At 38.5% G+C, this 18806-nt stretch overlaps 2 protein-coding genes across 3 annotated transcripts in view; one reads left to right on the forward strand and one right to left on the reverse strand.

Annotated features, from left to right (window-relative positions):
- Positions 1-211: 211 nt before the first annotated feature.
- On the forward strand, positions 212-3494 carry LOC135078000 (DNA repair protein Rev1). 2 transcript variants are annotated; one of them, XM_063972544.1, is made up of 2 exons: positions 212-889; positions 1203-1331. In XM_063972544.1, exons 1-2 carry the CDS (start codon positions 296-298, stop codon positions 1239-1241), a joined length of 633 nt encoding a protein of 210 aa, XP_063828614.1. In that variant the 5' UTR covers positions 212-295; the 3' UTR covers positions 1242-1331. The 2 variants fall into 2 exon arrangements, with proteins under 2 accessions (XP_063828614.1, XP_063828613.1); XM_063972543.1 differs by having other exon boundaries at positions 212-3494.
- A 5136-nt stretch (positions 3495-8630) lies between these two features.
- The window catches only part of LOC135078009 (tubulin-specific chaperone cofactor E-like protein), a 34944-nt gene continuing 24768 nt past the window's right edge, over positions 8631-18806 (reverse strand). The window contains exons 5-8 of the mRNA XM_063972554.1: positions 16169-16353; positions 9955-10086; positions 9063-9162; positions 8631-8953 (exon numbers count right to left, since the gene is read on the reverse strand). Coding sequence (XP_063828624.1) covers positions 8825-8953; positions 9063-9162; positions 9955-10086; positions 16169-16353 — 546 coding nt within the window. The 3' untranslated portion in view covers positions 8631-8824. The remainder of the gene's footprint in view (positions 8954-9062; positions 9163-9954; positions 10087-16168; positions 16354-18806) is intronic.

The raw sequence follows: 18806 nt of genomic DNA on the forward strand, positions 1-18806 counted from the left end.
ACTTTAACCCAATCCCACCCTGTCTAAACGCAATGTCCGCAAAACTTATGGCAAAACTGAACGCAAAAATCAAGAACCCTGTCGTGGCTAAACGCAATCCGCGAGAGCCATAAAGAAGAAAAAAAAAAAAAAGTATTGGAATTTATCGACTGAAGTCGCTGTTTGGAAGCAAGTTTGATCGTAGTATGGAAGTTTCCGCACCCTGGTTGTCATTGTTGTTGACAAAAATAATAATTCTTTGAATTTCTGCAGTTAGCAAACAATTCAGAATTTAAACTAGAACAATAAAATTGAGATGAGGCGAAGAGATGAAAACTTTCCTGATAATGGTTTTGAAGCTTGGGGTGGATATATGCAGGCAAAAATTTCGAAATTGGAGGAACAGTTTAGTGTACAAGCTTGCAAAAATGATAAATTAACAAATATATTTGGTGGAGTCAGCATTTATGTTAATGGATTTACGATACCTTCAGCTGAAGAACTAAAAGAGCTGATGGCTTTACACGGAGGCGTGTATCACACATACCAGAGAGCTGAAGACTTCATAATAGCTTCCAACTTGCCCGACACTAAAGTGAAGAACATGTCGCTATCCAGAGTAATAAAACCAGAATGGATTACAGATAGTATAGCAGCAAATCAACTTCAGGACTACAAAAACTACTTGCTTTACAGAAATTCAAGGACACAACCACAATTGAACTTTCATAAAAATGTTAAACATGAAGTTTCCAAAGTTGAAAATGTTCATTTAGAGGAGAGCACTGTCCCTAATAGTAATATATTATTTAAAGATGATGAAGAACCTGTAAAACCAGTGGCTGCTGTGAACAATTTAGATATAATGTGTAATGAAACCAAACATATTCCTACAAATGTTACCTCCAATGTAAGTAATGATCCAAGTAATCCAGTCTGTGATTTTAAGAAAAATGATTCTTCAACCAAAACAGCAGCAGATCCTAATTTCATATCGGAATTTTATAACAATTCCAGACTACACCATATCTCTCAATTGGGAGCTTGTTTCAAACAACACGTTAATGACCTGCGGGAGAACAGCAATTTTAAATTCCCAGCTCGGACTGCTCTAAGAGATAGAGTATGCTTGTTAGACAATCCTGCTAATTCATCTCCATTAAATTTCGAAAAGGGTAAAACTATTATGCATATAGACATGGATTGTTTCTTTGTGTCCGTAGGACTTCGTAATAGACCAGAGTTACGTGGCAAACCTGTAGCTGTCACACATTCCAAGGGAGGCCAGGCCAGACCCAAGAGAGCAGGAGTCGACAGAAACACTGAATTTAACTTGTATCGAAAAAAACAAGCAAGCAAGTTGAGTAAAGTAAACGGAGTCCCTGAAGAAGAAATTGAATTTGAAAGCAGAGTTGATAACATTACAGATGAAGATGACAAATATGGATCTATGAGTGAAATAGCATCTTGCTCATATGAAGCTAGGGAAAAAGGAATCAGCAATGGGATGTTTATGGGGGCTGCATTAAAGTTATGTCCTAATATACAAACAATACCTTATGATTTTGATGGGTACAAAGAAGTAGCTTATACACTTTACAATACAGTTGCTCAATACATACTAGATATAGAAGCAGTTTCATGTGATGAAATGTATGTTGATTGCACTGAACTACTAAAAGATATGAACATAAGTGTGCAAGACTTTGCAACTGTTTTAAGATCTGAAATAAAAGAGAAAACTGGTTGTCCGTGTTCCACAGGATTTGGAGGCAATCGCTTGCAGGCCAGATTGGCTACTAAAAAAGCTAAACCAGATGGTCAGTTCTTTTTAACTGCAGACTTAGTTGAAGACTTTATGATTGAAATCAAACTGAAAGACCTTCCTGGAGTAGGCAGACAGACTGCTCATAAATTAGAACATCTTGGGCACAGCACCTGTGGATCACTACAAAGTCTGTCTTTGGCAACCTTGCAGCGCCATCTGGGCAACAAAACTGGTGCCCAACTCTTTGATCAGTGTCGTGGGCGAGATTTAAACCCATTATCATTTCATACAGTCAGAAAATCTGTATCAGCTGAAGTCAATTATGGAATCCGTTTTGAAAATAATGACCAGTGTATTGAATTTCTGAAGCAATTATCAACTGAAGTGCATTCCAGAATGACACAATTCAAGGTCTTAGGTAAATGTATAACATTGAAACTAATGGTTAGAGCTGATAATGCTCCTGTAGAAACTGCAAAATTTATGGGTCATGGATTCTGTAATGTTGTGAATAAATCTACTGCCCTTAATAATGCTACAAATGATGTTGAAGTTATAACAAAGGAAGTAATAGCACTTTGCAAGAAACAAAATATAGATCCAAGGGAAATGAGAGGTATTGGAATACAAATCACAAAACTTGAAAGTAGTAATGTCAAACCAACAAAAGGCGCTATTAGTAAATTCTTATCATCAATAAAGCCAATCAAATTGGAGACAAAAGCTGATAACATTGGTAATATGCCAGGAGAAAACATCTTACTGGGAAATAAAGTTTCTGTGAAACCAGATCTCTCTGTATCTCCACAAAAGATAAAAATGTCTTCACCTCCTGAACAGAAATCACCTGTAATAGCACTACTCAAATCACCATCTACAAAACGAAGAGGAAGGCCTCCAAAAAATTCTAAACCTAATAAAAGCACTTCTAGAAACTTAATGAATAAATTTCTTCAAGGGCAAAGTGTTTCAAGAGACACACCATATAAAAACCCTATGATTAAAGAACATAAAACAAGAGATGTGGCTTTGAAAGATCCTATGACAAAAAGAGATGATGACAAAGTTATAGGCCAAGAAAATAGCTGCAGTAAAGTTATAGTAAAAAAGGAGGAACCTAAGGGATTGCTTGGTCTACCTTGGGAAAAGGTTCGCGAGTTATTACGCGCCTGGTTGGACAGCGGACAGACGCCTTTGCCCTGTGATGTTACCATGATCTCTGAATACATGTGCACTATGGTCGTATCCCGAAACATAGACAAACTAAACATTCTCGTAAACTTTCTCAAAAGAAGAACAAAGGAAATGAACTGTGACCAATGGCTAGAGGTGTTCAACCAGATCTTGGATCAAGTGCAGAACACAATGATAGGTGTGTATGGAAAGAAGCTTTTTATAAAATAATACACAAGTTTTCATACATATCATTTATTTCTTGTTTTGATTTATTTTCTAAGACTAAAACAAAAAACAATTTACGTTATAATATAGTGTCATGCAATGATTTTGCTTGTAACTGCTGTCGTAGTAATGTACTGTAAATACTGTAATGAATTTTGATACAGACTTCATGATTTTGATACAATATTAAATATTGGTAGCTATAGATTTCAGCAGTTACATTTAGCACTGTAAAACAATTTGAAACAGCCTTCATTAGTTTTATTGACAATTTTTACCTATATTATAACTACCAAATTATCATATTCAATTTAAAACCTTGATCTTAAAGACACGTGGTATACTTTCGCAAAATGGCAGTTAGTATCACTTTATGTTGTGTTATCAAGCAATTTACAACACCTAGCCGAATATCTACGTATGTATGTACCTGGATGTAGCATACACAAAATATTATGTGATGCATTTTTACAAAGACGGTAATAAATTTCAGATTTAGCCATTATTTTATAATTTATTATCACAGTTGCTTATTGCAAAAATAAAAAAAAAATAGAAAAATCCAATTGATTTATAAACCATAGTCATTTTCGATAATTTAAAACAGAAATGCTTAATTTGTCATAAGATTCCAATCAGAATTTTATTGATTTCTTGAAACAATAGAAGAAATAAAAAAATAATCTTTTATAGACAAGCTTATAGCTCGTGGCAAAAACTTAAATCTACTATACTTGTGACAACCGTTAGATTCACATAGTGAGAGCGCTAATACTTGTGATTACGATAAAATGGTAAAATGTCAGTTTACAAACAAAAAATTAAGATGATGAATAAAAATAACTAAAATAGTCCCATTCAACATTTTGTTAGTACCTACATAAAATAGACATACACTGGAGTACTGGAAAACTCTAAATTCGCTAGCATATTCTTTCAAATGGCTTTAGGCTGATTTTTAAAAGTAAAAAATACACTATTTCTGTAAGGTTAGTTGCATTTCGTCGTGAAGAACGTAATTAAATTCTTAATATTAATTTCCCGACGCACACATTGAATAGAAAAGCAAATCATTAAAAATCCGGTCACAATCACAATATAAAAAAAAAACAGAACATCAGTCGAAATTACATGAAATGCAACCAACATCACGGCGTGGCACCGACTAAGGCCTCGTTCTATGGATAAACGTAGCTTACCCAGTGGCGGATTAAGAGTATCCGAGGCCTTAAGCACAGAACCTGTGTAGGCCCTCTATTGCTTAAATGGAAATGGAAGGAATGGAATGGAAGGTATAAAGTATAAAATGAAAGTTCATCAAAATAGAAAGTGTAGTAGGTAAAATGTAAAACTTAAAACATTATTTTCCTTGCCTTAATCAGAGCAAACTCCGAGATCCGAGAAACATCGTCGAAATTTATCCGACGAAGAATGTCTGCCTCAATACACATTAATGCTAAATAATTAAGCTTGTCTGGACAGATTTTTGTTCTTTGCGGGTTTTTCAACCTTTTTAGTTGTGAGAAGGATCGTTCAGCAGAGCAGTTAGTAATCATTAAGCTGTGAAAGATTCTAAACGCAACCACAATGATAGTCTTACACTAGCACACTTCTTTTGTTTCTCTTCTTTTTTCACATCGCATGTTTATTTTAATACACTCGACATCAAATAAATCGCACCTCCCGCGACAAGCATTTTCAAACGTATGCTTCCCCACTTCCCACCAATATTGTCACCATTTGAAAGCCTAGTTCTAACCTTCATTTCATAAAAGGAAAAGTTTTTACCCCAAAAATGTGTCTTTAGAAGGATCCAGTCACTTCTTCAAAAAATAGGTAGTTACGCTAGAGCCAACTTTTATGGCTATAAAACTGTTAAGTTGGGATTAATCGCTATCCATCTGTTAAGGAGGACACGTGAGATCATTATTTGGTTTTATAACCATAAAAATTGGTCTAATTGATCCCATAGGTGGGCCCAAAGTGAGGTATTTTTTCAAGTCACATTTATGGTATATGTTAATCATTTATTAAGAAATTAAATGTGTTTTTCTTTAAGGGTATTTATTGGGCTTTCAAATAACACCAATATTGTTGGGGCACCATGATTGTGTCAGAAGAAAAGCTTTAAAGTTCGCGTCGCGGAAGGTGCGGTTTATTTGATGTTGAGTATATATACATTTATAAATATATAAGGTGTTATTTTTTGTACTGATCATACTTTACCAACGCATCTAATAAAATCATACAAATACAACCCAAGTGTTTTTAAAAAAAAATTCAGGCTAGTTTTCGAGTAAATCGACAAAGAATGTTTCGAAAAAAATAAAAAATAAATCATCCTTTGAGCGCGGTGAGTATTCGTTTGTACGCACTATCGTAGTAGCCGGCCGAGGGCAACGACCACTGCCACGTGCCGCGCCGCGTGAGTCGGCCATATTGATATCGCTGCCAGTCGCTCCGCGCCCACAGCCCGCGCCGAGCCGCCGATCGGCATGCGGGAGCGCAACAACATAAATAATCGTCCCAGTCCGTCCAATGCGCCCAAACGTATTGCAGTGTATGTGTGGTTTATTACAATGACGCGCTTGATCAATAACAAAACGCAGGTGAAATTATGTTTCGGGCACACTAACTGGCCGACGAGAAACATTGACGAGTCGAAAACCTTCATACCTTGCTTGTTTGGAGCCGCGCAGCGCTTCAGGGAGCGCAGCCGTATCCTGACTTGACGAGATTCCGTGCGCTTCGAGGACGAAGTTCTGGATTTCAATTTCAATCACCGGCACAGTGCTGGCGGTACCCAGATGCGAGCGCCGCAGACGGCGGCTTTTGCGTAAAAATACGGAATGCCTTATCAAGGAGTTGTTGCCAGAGGGCCACGACCGCGACCTAGTTCTATCGATGGTTATTGCGGAAGTCTACCTAGGTACATACCTACAGTGTGATTTGGACAGATGAGTGCTTGTTTACGCGAAAGGGACTTTTTCCGTAAAAAAGTTAGTGCGCGAATTGTGAATACAACATCCGACGTGGTGTCTAGTGAACAGCAAGCAAGTGTGCAGCCCGAAAGCATTACCTCAATTCGATCGTGGCTAGATTAGACAGTGCAAGACAGTGTTTACGTGAACATTCAACAAAGGCTTGACGTTCAAAATGTATTGTGATTAGTGTAATAATAACCTAGGAACTTTAAATAACAACATTCAAAATAGGTAAATGTGTGAATAAGTGAAATCAATGAATCTAAAGTGTGATGGCAAATCATAATTTAGGAATTAAAACCAGGAAAATTGATCAGTGAGTTTTATTTACAACACCTGTTCATATTCAATATTAGGGTGCATTTCCACTGAAGCGAAGCGAAGTAGTAATAGGTATGTACCTATCAATTTTTTATTACGTCTCTAAATAAATTGCGTAGGCATTACGAAACCGTAGATATTGAATTCCAATTTCTATCCTTTTTTAAATTTCTAGTTTAACGCGGATGATTCGCCTCGGTTCGTTGGAAAAGTCCCCCGCTATTACACTAATGAAAATACACTTATTTACCTACTTATGTAGCTAGATTTTGTTTCTCCCAGCGCGTAGTACCTATTAACATGACGTAACATCGTACATACTCACGAGTGATAATTTTTGATAACGTAGGTTTAGTGTAATCTAACCTTTATGTGTGTGAACGTTGAATGAATGCGCGCGGCCATTGTTCGTACTCGTATGAATGAAATGAGTAAAGAAAGAGAGAGAGGCAGTGAGTGAAGACAGGATGGTTGTAAAAATAATATCTTTTTTTTGTTAGGAAAAGTAAAAACAAAAACTAGCCTGAATTTTTTTTTAAAAACACTTGGGTTGTATTTGTATGATTTTATTAGATGCGTTGGTAAAGTATGATCAGTACAAAAAATAACACCTTATATACACATACATATACACAATTATTATTATTTTAATACGGGTATTATTTTATTATGTAGCATCTTTAACCGCTTGAGTCCCAGACGGCATTAATTAATGTCATAACAATTGATTATCTATTGTGTCTAGATTCGCGGCCTTGAAGGATTAATTTACTATAATTATGTTTATTCAACAAATGTTTGCACATTATTATTATTGTTATACAGTGTGAGTCACGTTAAAGTGTACATATGAAAATAGATGAAACTAGACCTATTTTTATCGACAAAAAAGAGGTCAATTTTTTTTTGAGATTTTATAAAAAAAAATTATGGAATTTTTTTCTTTCAATTACTTATTGCAAAGAAAACGTAATAACTTTTAAACTAAGTGGTATATCCTGATAAAATAAAAACAGTAATAATTCTAAATAACAGGCGATACTAAAAGAATACATAAAATACTCAAAAAAGGCCAACAAATAATAAAAAATGATACTTTTTGAAAAAAAATAGGCTTAGTTCAAACGATCATAGCAAATGTTGTGATAGGGATAGAGACATGCGATTTTTGGTTTTACAAAGATAATACGATAGAGAATAATACAATGTAATAAAAACCACCTGTTATAGGGGCATTTTTTGGAGAAATTTATCAAATAACCAAAAAAACACGAATTTAAAAGCAGATTTTTTTCAAAAAGTATCATTTTTTATTATTTTTTGGCATTTTTTGTGTATTTTATGTATTTTTTTAGTATTGCCTGTTATTTAGCATTATTACTGTTTTTATTTTATCAGGATATACCGCATAGTTTAAAAGTTATTACGTTTTCTTTACAATAAGTAATTGGAAGAAAAAAAATTCTATAATTTTTTAAAAAAAGGTCTCAAAAATTTTTTGACCTCTTTTTTGTCGATAAAAATAGGTCTAGTTTCATCTATTTTCATATGTACACTTTAACGTGACTCACACTGTATATTTATATTTAAACGGCCTTGTTGATATGCAGTTTAGGTTAGTGTCCGTGACATCCACTCGGCATGGGGCCCACTGAAAACCAGCGTCGTGGCCTTCCCCACCGTGGGCCACGGCATATGCTGAGTGGAATCCCATTGTGATGGGCATCGCTGTTGCGACAGGATAGCACTGCTCACTGCTCAGTTCACTTTTTATTTCCTTGTAATATTTATGTGCCATTTCTGTCTTTTTCTCTGTCATGTATAAGTGATGTTCATCGTAATAAATTATTCTTTCTTTCTTTCTTTAAACGCCACTTGTATATTTGGGAAAACGCACTTTACTTTATCTACTCTATAATATTATAAAGAGAAAAACTTTGTTTGTTTGGTTGTAATGAATAGGCTCAAAAACTACTGGACCGTTTTTAAAAATTCTTTCACCATTTGAAAGCTACATTACTCACGAGTAACATAGGCTAAATCTCGATAAAATGTAGGTATAAAATGAAACGCCTCCATCCTCTGCTGGCGCGCCAGCAGCGGATGGAGGCCCCTGGAGAACAGGGGCCCCAAGCACGTGCTTGTAGTGCTTATACGTTTATCCGCCACTGAGCTTACCTATGCCGTAACAAAACAAAAAAAACATGCATAAGATTTGTCCAGGATCACTCGCATCAGTTCTTGTGAACAATATGAAGATTTTGTAAAGATTTAAAAGATATGCTGTGTTTATAAGCCCTCACAGCACGAAAAGGACAATTTTAGTAGGGCCGGTAAGCTTCGCTTAACCAATAGAGGCCGGCATCACGTCTCACGCAGTCGAGTTCACTGATATGGAGTGCGCGAGCTTCGACTCGATTATGATCTCGTCTCCAGACCGAATGTTGTAAGAGTATAGCTGCTTCGTTGGGAACTTCATCTCCTCTGGACCAGGGAATAGCTAGAAAAAAAAGGATATTTGTTAAATCTCTTTATAATGAACATAAGAGGTTTATTTCCATTTTGTGTGGACTGCGAAAGTTATAACGTTTTTGCGATACAATACTCACCTCTCCATCCCGGAGTTCTTGATCGACATAGAATAATCTCATTTTGGATGCGGGGAAACCGGCTAGCTGCTCTAGTTTGGATTTCAAGTCTGACACGGTTCTGAAGATGAAATGAAAATTACGTTGAGTTTCATTCAGCAATATAAACGCACACACAACAGAGGTGGAATTGTCTAAAAGCAATCGTAATCATTTGACAGTTCATAACGTACGATGAAGTCAGTTAAACAAAGCGTTTGACAGAATAATCGTACGTTATGAACTGTCAAAATAAATGACAACTGTGTAATGATTCATTCTGTTCATGGATTGAGTGGCTAAGTGGCCAACTGGCCATACAGCATACTCCACCATCCACGTCTCTGCTGGAACCTCATGGCAAACCGAAACACTAATGTCTGATTTCCACCAAGGTGGAGACGAGAGATGTGCGATTTCCGAAGTTGAGCGAAAAGAATGCTAAGTTTCCTTGCTCAAATTAAAGCCAACGTAGCAAAAAACGGTATTTGGTTCCCAAGATAATCATTCAATATCATAATTTATATTACAATTTGCCCATTTAGAGCAGGGTTTCCCAATTTTTTTTTTGCCAAGGAACCCTAATTGATTATACTTTTCCTAGCGGAACCCCCGTACTCCGCCCGCACGCCCTGCGTAAACAAGTCGGTGCGAGCGAACAACGTCGGTCACGAAACGTGGGATAATATTTTTTACGGAACCCTTGCGGCCTTTCCACGGAACCCCAGGGTTCCGCGGACCACCTTTCGGGAACCGCTGATTTAGAGGACACTGCGTGAGCTAAGTCAGCACAGCGCCATCTATTAGCAAGTTTACGAACTTTACAAATAAACGCTGACACTCGTCTCCACTTTGTAATGGAAACGGGCCTTACCTGTATACGTCGACGGTGCGCACCTCGCTGGTGGTGCCGCAGGTAAAGGTGATCTGCACGCGCTTCTCGGGCCGCAGGTCCACCGACACCAGCGGGTCCAGCTTGCCGTGCACCGACACCAGCTCCCAGTACCTGGAGTGTTCACATCACGCTTGCAATACTGCCTTTTTAGGTACTACTAAATATAATGCAGAGATCATCAGAGATGGGAGCGGAGCAAGATTTTTCTTGCACGCCTAAAGTCACCGGTGTGGTGACTTTTGTCACCGTGACAGTATCTCCCGTATTCACAAACGATGCTTGTTTAAGTGAAGCAGCAAATCGAACGCACAGCGATGAATAGAGCACTGTGATTGGTTAATGTGACACCCTGTGCGTCCACGCGCACTGTGAGACCTCATAGTAATGTTTGTCAATACGGGCGTCTCTTTTTCTCTTTATAAAGGTGTAAAAGAAACATCATTTTACTTATACTATCACGGATAATAGTGTCACCCGTGCGCGCACACCTTGATTCAAAAGTTCTGCATCGCTCAGCTTCGCTTTAGTGGAGACGCAACTTTAGACTACCCTCAAATATTGCGGTGGTATTTCAGCATAACTACTGGTTTTACGGACCGAATTTCAATACAATAGTCACTGTGATTACACAAATCACACATAAGTAAGTACAATTTCATACATGATCCGAGATGTTATCCTCCTATCTCTGTCTTCGCGTCAGCTACTTTTCCATTATTTTTCATTGATAAAATTTCATTCTACAGGTTGTGTAAGGACTTTTCATTGAAACTCATTACCATACAATCCAAAATATTGTTTTCTCGTTATAAATATTGTGACACGAGGACAGAATTAAGGCAGCCGCCCACGGAAAGGTTAGCAGCTATAACGAACAGTTAGCCACTTAGGATGCATCATTAGCATACAGCTTTAGTTATTTAGGTCGCCTCGGAGTGAGAATTGTCGCCCACGATCATTACGCGGACCTTCAGTGGAATGCCTCAGATATTCTGCCATGGGGCCGTCCATATATTACGTCATTCTAAATTAGGGGGGGGGGGGGGGGGGTTGGTCTGCGGATGACGGTAAATGATAGATAGGGGGGGGGGGGGTGTTTCGAAATTGACGTCATTATTATTTATTTATTTATAGTTTATTGTTCACGTACAAAAAGTTTATTTCTAAAAAGAAATTTCTTCCAGCACACCTAGTAAGTGAGACTGCAAATGTGAGAGGCGGCTAAGGCGCGTACAATACTAAAATAACTCATAATAAACATACATAATGCAACATAGATGTACACAAATACAGTAATAACTACAGATAAAATACTCTAACAATAATATTACATATAATACTAGCTGCCCGCCCCGGCTTCGCCCGTCGTACTTTACATGTATTTTACATATAAACCTTCCTTAAGAATCACTCTATATTTTAAAAAACCGCATCAAAATCCGTTGCTTAGTTTTAAAGATCTAAGCATACATAGGGACAGACAGCGAAAGCGACTTTGTTTTATACTATAAAGCCTCAGCCTCGAGTTTAGCGGGCAGCGGGGCGGGAGCGGCGGCGGCGCGGTAGCGGCAGGATCTTATGCGTAAAATCAAATAGACCGGTTCTCGAAAACAGCGGCGCGGGAGCGGGCAACGAGCGGGCAGCGCACTCCTTCTTTTGCCCACAATAAATCGAGCGTTAGGAATAAATTTGAATCGAAATAAAATTGTCGCCGTTGTTCAGACATTTCGTTTGCGAATAAAAACAAATATCTCGACAACACAACCCCGAACACAACACTTCGCCGCTAAAGCGCCGCGCGAGCTGCCCGCTTGTTTCGAGAACGGGTCTGCGTTGCCCGCCCCGCTCCCGCGCCGCCGCCGCTCCCGCCCCGCTGCCCGCTGCCCGCTAAACTCGCGGCTGAGGCCTAAGTCGGCTTCCTTTGTGTGCGGCCTGCGCTCGCTGTCAATCTGAGTACGAACGTGAACGATGCAACACGTTTATCCGCGCAGATTTTGTCATCACGCGTTTAACGCAAAGTTAAACAAAATCAGAAAACTATTTTCACTGCTATTTATTACTATAGTCGATCCGCGATGGTTATTGACTTACAAAAAGTGCACCAGCGATTGTTTTCTGCTGTGAAGAGACGTTATTTTGATAAAACCCCTCAAGCCGCACAAAAGCTTTGCGATGAAATATGGCGTACCTAAACTGAAGAGTGAATTTGACCCAAAGAAACAGCGGACGGAACTTGCTAATGCAGCAGAAAGGAAAATTTCGGACCTACTAAAAGATTTACCGGCCATCAAGGAAAACAAAAGCATTACGTCTTTTTTTTCACGACAGAAAGTAAGTCAAAAATTACTCATATTATAAAGGTATTGTAAAGGTAAAAAAAGATTTGATTGTTTGTACCAAATATACTTTGAAACTACTGGACCAATTTAAAAAATTTTTTTACCTTTACAAGCCGACGTTATCCCTGATAAACATAGTATAATAGAATAATATTAGTATTAATTTTAAACATAGTATAATAGTACCACTGAAAGCTAGTCTAAAAAAAATTTAAATATTTTATTTTTACGTATTAGACTGTTCAAAAGAAATAAGAGCCTCTCAACCCAATATTTTCTTTCAAACTAAGCGATTGAACGTACATTAATGTGTTATAAATTATGATTTTATGATGAAACTGTTCCAGATAATAATTGTTCGGAATCGTTCAATCTTACACCACAGACCAACAGAATTTTGAAAACTGGCCTAAAGTAAGTATATTCTGAGAATTATAGACTGACCTATTTAACATGACCTTGATTAATTTTGGGTTTTTCAGGATAAAGCAAAAGCAAGCACTTCAATAGCGCCGTTCGCTGGCGAGTCCCTAGCATCGATTCCTTCGTCCTCACTGCTCCCAACTACCTCCTCGCTCGGATCTTCAACTGTGCTGGAAGATAACGCTATAGCCCAACCTGTAAATAATTTTGAATTCTTTCAAATAGACTTAACTATCCAGTTGCTTTGCCCAAGATCTTGAGAACTGTTATACTGTTCAGTATTTGATCCTAGAATGATTTTTATTTCAGGGTGGATCCAAAGAAGCTATTCTTCCACTCACAATCGGTGCTGATTGTGGTAGCCCTCAGCAAGGGTATGCGGTCAACATTTCGGATGACGACATTAAAGGGGCTCGCCAACAGAAAAGGGTTCATCAAACTCTATCATCTGATGAGGATGAGAGCAGCACTACGAAGAAATCGCGTACCTACAAGGCCCACGCAGAAGATGCAAGCAAGATTCGCATAGCTGCATTGCAAGTAACAATTAGCAAATTGGAACAGTCCGAAAATCGGGGACTACTGACTGAAAGTGGATATGCTGAGCTTCAGGAGGCGAAGAAATCAATAAAAAAGGAAACTATGAATTTAGAGAAACTAAAAAGTAACCAAAAAGCATCAAAAAAATATAGGAAAAAGAAAAAAGAAGCTTTTCAAGCTTTGGTAGCTACAAATCCTGGATCAGAATCGATAATAACTTTACACGAGCATCCCGGTCGCCCACGGCTGGAAAATGAAGACAATTTAATAAAAACTATTACCGAAATCGCCATGTATGGAAGTTCAGTGGATGAGAAACGTAGAAGCGAGATTATTCGTTCTTGTCGCACGTTGGATGACCTACACAAAAAACTAACTGATGTAGGTTTTGAGATTTCCCGCTCAGCTACATATATAAGACTCATACCCTGCAAATCCAGATCATTGGAGGGCAAAAGACATGTTAAAACAGCTCCAGTGCGTTTGATTCGAGCTCAAGAAGATTATCATAAGTCTCACCCAGATACTGCGTTCTGCGTCGCTTCCATCCGAAGACTGGAATGTCTTGCATCTCTGCTTGGAGATGATTCAGCTTTTATATCTCAGGACGACAAAGCAAGGGTACCAATCGGCCTAACTGCTGCTAACAAGCAAGCACCTTTCATGATGCATATGGACTACTTAGTCCGCCTACCAGACCATACCTTCGTTGTCGGACCCGGACACAAGTTGATCCCAAGTGTCTATGCCGGATGCCGGGTTAATGAAACAAAGCCGATTGGCCAGCCTGACGGAGTGTCCTATAGCGGCCCAACATACATAGCAATTAGGAGTGGAAAACACTCGTCTTCAACTGCAGCAACACACGCCCAAGACTTCGAGAGATTATTGACTCTTGACAACTTTAAGAGTATTTTGAAAACACCCTCGGGTGTGGTGAAGCCAGTGCTGATTTTCACTGTTGACGGAGGTCCTGACGAAAATCCCCGTTACCAAAAAGTCATTGCCTACGCTGTGCGACATTTTTTGGACCACAATTTGGACTATATTGCAATAGCATGCAATGCACCTGGACGCAGTGCGTTTAACCGTGTTGAAAGGAGAATGGCACCACTCAGTCACCAGCTTGCAGGATTAATAATTCCACACGATAAATTTGGCAGTCATCTCGATACCCAGCGGCGCACTACAGACGTCGCTTTAGAGAAAAAGAATTTTAAATGTGCTGGGGAAACGCTTGCTAACGTTTGGAACGAGATGGTCATAGACGGGGAAAGCGTAGTGGCAGAGTATATCTGTCCAGATAAACCAGATCCGGAGATTGGCACCCATCCTGGACCTGAATGGTACACCAAGCACGTTATGGAGTCTCAATATATGTTACAGATTTCCAAATGCTCAGATCTGGCTTGCTGCACAATGTCACGTAGCAAATTACGCAAGATCCTCCCTGATGGATTTATGCCGCCACCCCTGCTGCTTACATCAAATCTGGAAGCAGCGCCTCCTTTAAAAGAGGACGCCAGCTTCTGTCCTCTTTACCTTCAGTTAGCACTGAAAGTGGAAGTACCTCTTGGACATTTTAAGAAACTTCCATATGACTTCTACTGTCCTACGTTACAAGGCGAGCTAATAGAAAGATGCTGTTCGAAATGTGGTACTTACTTTGCTTCAAAAACCTCCATGAAGGAGCACAAAAAGAATATGAAAGATTATGTACACGGTTCCCCGGATCAGGTATTGTTTTACATAGGTACAAAAAAGTATTTTTAGCGATAAAGTGCTTAATATAGTCTTTTTTTTTTGTTTCAGTGTTTAATGGAACAGGAACCTGGAGGTCCTGCGGCCCCTCGTCGTAGTGCTCGAATCTTGGGACGGCGAGGAATAGAAGTCCTTCAACAGTTGCATGACGGCGTAACGGGACAGGCACTCGACGTTGAGTGGGTTGAAGACGTGGATGAATCGAGCCAAAACGTATATCGGGAGGATACGGAGATATTACCCGTGATCCAGAATTTAAAAGAATGGGTGAAAACTCCGTGGGAGTTATCCAAAGAAAAGTAAAAATAGGGAATAATAATATATAATATTTTTGTTCCCTATTTTTTACTTTTATATTATATTATATCAATGATTATTGCCAAAGAAAAAATAATAAAAGGTGATTCTATAACCAAGTGTTTTAATCATATAATACCCTATTTTTCTCAAATCTGCAATGTTTTAATTTTGTCAAACTGGTAATGACGTCAATTTTGGGAGAAGGGGGGGGGGGGGTCATTAAGAAATGACGATAGGATGATTGTAGGGGGGGGGGGGGTCTAAAATCTGAAAAAATCGATGACGTAATTTATGGACGGCCCCCATATGCAGTTCTTCGCTTGTCATTGAAATTACGAACTGGAAACGTAGGTAGGTACTTATTTTCGAATTCCAATTCGTAAACAAACAATCTTCCATCTTACAGGGAACCGTATTACGATTTGTGCTTTCATATCGGAATTGGAATTCTCATGTTTGAAATACTTCCAATGATAAACAGACGGATAAAGACACATTGTCAATATTTGCATTGAAGTGAAGACAATTTGCATTTCACGATCATCATTAAACCAGACCTTTACTAAATTTAAAAAAAAGTATTTATTACTAAAACTGTCACAGGTAAAATTATATTCTGGCGGTCTCTGCACTAAGCAAGAAAACTTGTAACCCAGACACCGATCTCAAGTTCTCAACATGAATGATACGGAAGTGCCTTCCGAAAAAAGGCACGAATCGGAGTGGAACAGTTGTGAATATTTGTCAACCAGGCGACTGGGAAGTTTCTTCCCAATTCCCCAGGGAACAGTGCTGGGAATAATCGGTTATAGATATTGCAATAGCCTCACCTATCCGGGCGGTCAGCCTCAGGCTTCTCCATGTAGTATCTGATGAAGGCCCGCTCGGCCGCGTCGCGTTCCTCCACCGGCACCGCGCCGCCTCCGTTGAGGGTACGAACGTGCGGTAGCCGCGCCACTAAGAGCAGTCTTCGCTCGTGCTCCGTCGCTTCGCCGCGCTCCCATAGCGGCCAACCCTGGAATATGACAGGTCAGGGCATGTTATTCTGTTTTGTTCTTTAATAAGTTTAATGTAGGGTTGGAATTCAATTAGGGTTATAGGTAGGTTGGGCTCAGCATGTGACCTAGAAGAATGTACCGAAAAAATAAAGCACGTTTAACAGCATATTGGTGATCTGGATCGGGTTAAAAAGTCCAAAGGGCTACGCCAGCCAGGCTAGTGACCAGCCACAACAAACAGAGTAAGGGTACTTTCACTAGTCAAAGTACTTATTACATCATTAGGTTCAGGACATTAGGACAGGATACGTATCCAGCTCTTGATTATTGAACTTATCACACACCTACTTAGTGGTAAGTGCAGCCCAACAACAAGCTGTTTCTTACGTCAATAAACGATTTTTTATAAAGAAAAGTTGACTTTTGTTTTCTTTATAAACATTTTTGTAGTATCTGTATTCGTGGTCTCTGTAACAAGGACATTAATAATTCAACCCCTCACCTTTAGAATACGTCAGTTACCTACAAACATAAATTGTTTATAAACAAATGCTAATTTATTGTAATGCATGAGAAGACTTCGTTAGCGGACTTCAAAGGAGATAATGAGCACCTGTTTTCCTGTTCCTAGGTCAGTATAACAAAACTATTACTGTTAATCTCATAGTAACATTTTCCTTGTGATTTGAACTGGTTGTTCTAACCTAATGAAGTTTAATATTAGAGTCACGAGTCTGAGAGGATCTACGGCAAAAACTGCTGATGTTTTGAGTCACCTTTTTGTTCGTCCAAGGTTCTTCAAGGTCCAAGTTTCCTTGTAGGGACTTGACGACAGAATTCGCAATCATAGATTATAAGTTATTCAAAAACGAATTAATTTAATACCAGTTTTGTAAATGCTTTTCGTAATATCTAACACGCACTGTAACAGCAAATCTACCAGTATTACACAATAATCTATTATACGTTTTGTCAATTTAAAAATCGGATAATATTCTACAGCTAATCATGTTTTTAACTGAAAGACGCATCGAAATCCGCCGATGCGCAAATATTTCGAAATCTGCATTGTGCTTTCGAATAGCATTCCAAGTGGATGCGAGAGCTCTACAATAAAAATAACCCAACGTCATCCTTGGTTCGTCCGATAGTTCCATTCCTTCCATCGCTTTCCTTTGTTCTCCCAGCGTTCAACCTTGCGCCAGCGCACCCGTTTTGCCTAAAAACGGAAGGCGGAACCTTTGCATATGCGGCTGATCCTTCGGAGATCATTTACCGCATATTTTGCTATAATTATTTATGCATTCGATTTCCTGATTATCTATTACTTTGTTTTAGTTTCATGCCAAATTAAATTACCTAGTTAATTCATTTGTTTGCAATTTGCAAACTTTCTATGTGTAGGTATTCGCTACATTTATCCCTAAAAATCTTTTGTGTATGTTCGCTACAGTTTGAAGATTGATGTTGATTTGATATCTCACTCTACACGACAAGCAATGTCTATCAAATGAAAAGTCGATTGTTCGCCTGCTTAGCGGCTACATTTAGCCCTTTGAGTCATTAGGAGACTCACCGATCTTTCTCTTTGAATCGAGAACCTTATAGAGCGTGTTTATCATGACCCTTTTAATTTAACCTGCCCTTTCCGAGTCCGCCAGACAGCCGGCCGTTACTTCAAATTTGAATCCGTCCCACCCGGTGACCGCTCCGTTCTGAATCATTAGGTAGGTACCTATGCGATATCGATTCCGCATGTTAGATTATTATTAACGATGTTTACGACACATGCCGTGTGTGAATAACATACGCACTTTTTTCGGTACCACTTGTCAGGTTTAGACTTATGTTTGACATACGCGCGAATTTATTTCATGTAATTTGTGTAATTTCCCGTATATCACTCACAAATTATGCAGTATCAAGTAATTAGAGTTACTGTAGTACCTACATAACTACTTATGTCATAAATACTTGTAGCATACAACAGATTTACGATAATGATTGCATATTAAATTTGCGTATTTGTTTTCGTTTAACTTAATAAAATAATAATTTTACTGTTTTGTTACAAAGTAATATGACTCATTATTGTGATCATAAACATTTGAGTCGTCTTTGTTTTGGTTTTCATTTTACTCTTTTTTGTTTTCAATTTTACAAAAGAACATTATTTGTGAAAAACGGTCTGTTTCACATCATTCAGAGACTATCCTTTGACACGGCCTCTATTGTCACTACAGCGGTAAAGAATAGAGCTGTTTTGGTTTAAAAATTAAAACGCAAAACGTACCTATACTAACTACGCAATAAGCTTCCATTATGACAGCAAATCAGACTACTCATTTTTGTGGTAAATTCGCACTTATAACAACTAAATAAGGCGTTATAATGTTAACCTTTGATGTATTGTTCTATGCATCTACATTAATACATTTTCTCGAAATAAACCGCATTACGTGTCCAGTGT

This window comes from Ostrinia nubilalis, chromosome 14, assembly GCF_963855985.1.
Source record: "Ostrinia nubilalis chromosome 14, ilOstNubi1.1, whole genome shotgun sequence".
Taxonomy (NCBI): Eukaryota; Metazoa; Arthropoda; class Insecta; order Lepidoptera; family Crambidae; genus Ostrinia; species Ostrinia nubilalis.